Source organism: Condylura cristata, unplaced genomic scaffold (assembly GCF_000260355.1).
Source record: "Condylura cristata isolate star-nosed mole 26May11 unplaced genomic scaffold, ConCri1.0 scaffold00034, whole genome shotgun sequence".
Lineage (NCBI taxonomy): Eukaryota > Metazoa > Chordata > Mammalia > Eulipotyphla > Talpidae > Condylura > Condylura cristata.
The window spans coordinates 5,812,653-5,815,015 of record NW_004567135.1 but is presented as its reverse complement, the minus strand read 5'-3'; the positions used below and the strand labels follow the sequence as shown (position 1 = coordinate 5,815,015).

Below are 2,363 nucleotides of genomic sequence, written 5' to 3'. Positions count from 1 at the left end.
GAACTCGTGCTGCAGCGGCTGCGGACAGCTTCACAGTGCTGCGCTTTAACCTATTGTGCCACCAGGGAGGGCCCTCCCTCCCCTGGACTGTTTTTATCTCTCTCTCTCTCTCTCTTTTTTAAGATTTATTTAGTGATGCATACAGAACCTGGGTACAGGCCAAAGGTGCAGGAAGCGAGAGGACTCACCAGATAGATGAGGAACAAAACAGGCTGATGTACTGAAACACACCGCTGAGGGGGCAGCGGGCGGTCAGGAGAGGGCTGCTGTACCCTGGGGTCCCTCCCTGGCGGAGGATCGAACTCGTGCTGCAGCGGCTGCGGGCAGCTTCTTAGTGCTGTGCTTCACCCTGTTGCGTCACCAGGAAGGGCCCTCCCTTAAAGAATTCTAATAAATTACTCGGGCATGAGTCTTCCCCACCGAAGCACTGAGTGATGTTTCCTTAAGCTTTGAGTGACGGCTGAATCTCACTGCCAGCACCCGCCAGTTTCCAGGGGTGCACGGGGTGCTTCCTGGGAGGCAGCTGCTGTTCCCTGCCGCGAGCACCCGAGCAGCACAGGCTCACACAGCAGGCCCAGCAGCCACGGACCGGTGTGGGCTCCCCGACAGTCTCCAAGCTCCTGTTTCTTCATCTACAGCTGTGACACGCAGGTTGTGTGGCTAATACTGTATCACGCAGGAGCCCAGCGCAAACTGGGTGAAACCTGAGGCTTCCGTGACCCCAGCAACGGAGATTCCCAGCCTCGGGGGCCCTGGGGTCGTAGAGTCCTGGAGACCTCAGACAAACCCCTTCTCAGTTCCATCTGACTTCGGGGACCCTCCCAAACCCTGACCCCTGAGGGGGTAACAGAAGTGCAGACGAGGCCAAGGGTTGTCTACATTGATTTAATGAAACACGAGTCAAGAAGAGCAGTCAGCAGAGGAGGAGGGGCGAGGCGGGAGGCTCTGGCCGGCGACACTGTGGCAGCCAGGGCAGGGTCCTGGCCCTGGTCCCCCAGCGCCAGGGTCCCCTTCCTGTGGGCAACAGGGGGCTTCTTTCCCCGGCAGCCTTCCACAGCTCCCGCAGCGGAACCAAGGCAGAGGGAATCACACAGAAACTAGAGATCAGCCAGAAGTGGGGCGGACCTTTGAAAGTGCCAGAGAGGGACGGGGTGCTGGCTCCGCCGGGGGGCGTGCTCTTCAGGGCTGGGGGGCTGGCCGGGCTGGGCCGGCCACGCCCCGGGACTGGAGAGCCGCGGCGGCCCGGGCTGAGTCTGCGCCTCTAACATTTGCGGCAGGAGGTGCGGACGGGTGCGCAGGGCGCTCACAGGCCGGTGCTGACCGCCAGGTTCCCGCTGCAGGGGGCGCTGCACGCGGGGCCGGTCACAGGCCGGGAGCCGGACACGGCCAGGTCGCCACAGACGACCCCGCCGCGGGAGCTGCTGACACCTGCAAAGCCCAAAGATTGAGTCAGAATTCTGGGGCAGGGAGTCACTGTGCGAAGGGGACGAACGTCTCCCACCCCCTGTACCCCCACCCACCCACCACTGGTCTTAAAAGTCAGGAGGCGGGACCCTCCCCGGCGGCGCGACCCTCCCCGACGGCGCAACGGGTTAAGCGCAGAGCTGTGAAGCTATCGCAGCCGCTGCAGCGCCAGTTCGACCCCAGGCCAGGGAGGGACCCCCCAGGGCGCCGCAGACCGCTCCTGACCGCCGGCTGCTCCCCTCACTGCTCCCCACTCTGTCACTGGTGAATCCGCTCACCCCCCCACACCACTGGCCTGTACCCCAGCTCTGCATGCAAAAATAAATAAATCTTTAAAAAAAAAGTCAGGAGGCTGTTCTTGGTAATCCTGGGGGTTCTATCCCCAAGGGTGTCTTCTTGCTGCACCCCAGCCCCTCTTGCAGTGAGGTCAGTCCCCAATCTTATATTCAGGTTTCAGTGGAAACCCCCCTGGCAGTCCCAGCCGTCCACCTGGGGGAGGGATAGGAGGCCACAAGGTCCTGTTACTCACAGACATTCACGGAGCCAACACCTTCACACAACCTGCGGGGAAGAAGAAAAGGCTTAGTGAGCCACTGAGGACGGGGTCCACAGGACTGGCAGTGGGCCCCTAGAGGTCAACAAGTAGGAGCAGAAAGTCAGAGGTCAGCTCTCTCAAGCCCGAGCCTTCAACAAGGCAAATCCCTAGGTCTGGTCCCGACTCCAGGTTCTGCCCAGGCATGACAAGCAGGAGGTCAGAGGGCAGCACGTGGCCAGGCTGGGGGCACCCACCTGCTCTCCTCGCCCTCCAGCAGGCGCCTGTAGGTGGCGATCTCGATGTCCAGGCCCAGCTTGGAGTTCATCACCTCCTGGTACTCCTTGAGCAGGCAGGCCATGTCCTG

At 61.7% G+C, this 2,363-nt stretch overlaps 1 protein-coding gene across 1 annotated transcript; it reads right to left on the bottom strand.

Annotated features, from left to right (window-relative positions):
• Nucleotides 1–1,303: 1,303 nt before the first annotated feature.
• On the bottom strand, nt 1,304–2,357 carry LOC105854350 (keratin, type II cuticular Hb1-like). Its single transcript, XM_012732417.1, has 3 exons — nt 2,254–2,357; nt 1,994–2,025; nt 1,304–1,428 (listed from the first exon to the last, which is right to left on the bottom strand). The coding sequence occupies exons 1-3, from the start codon at nt 2,355–2,357 to the stop codon at nt 1,304–1,306; spliced, it is 261 nt and encodes an 86-aa protein (XP_012587871.1).
• Nucleotides 2,358–2,363: the final 6 nt, after the last annotated feature.

Bases quoted from the DNA above. Each gene is read 5' to 3' on its own strand.
- LOC105854350 (XM_012732417.1), bottom strand. From the start codon at position 2,357: ATGGCCTGCCTGCTCAAGGAGTACCAGGAGGTGATGAACTCCAAGCTG. The intron at 2,026-2,253 runs GTGGGTGCCCCC...TCTTCCCCGCAG, and splicing joins CTGGAGGGCGAGGAGAGCAG to GTTGTGTGAAGGTGTTGGCT. The intron at 1,429-1,993 runs GTGAGTAACAGG...TGGGCTTTGCAG, and splicing joins TGTTGGCTCCGTGAATGTCT to GTGTCAGCAGCTCCCGCGGC.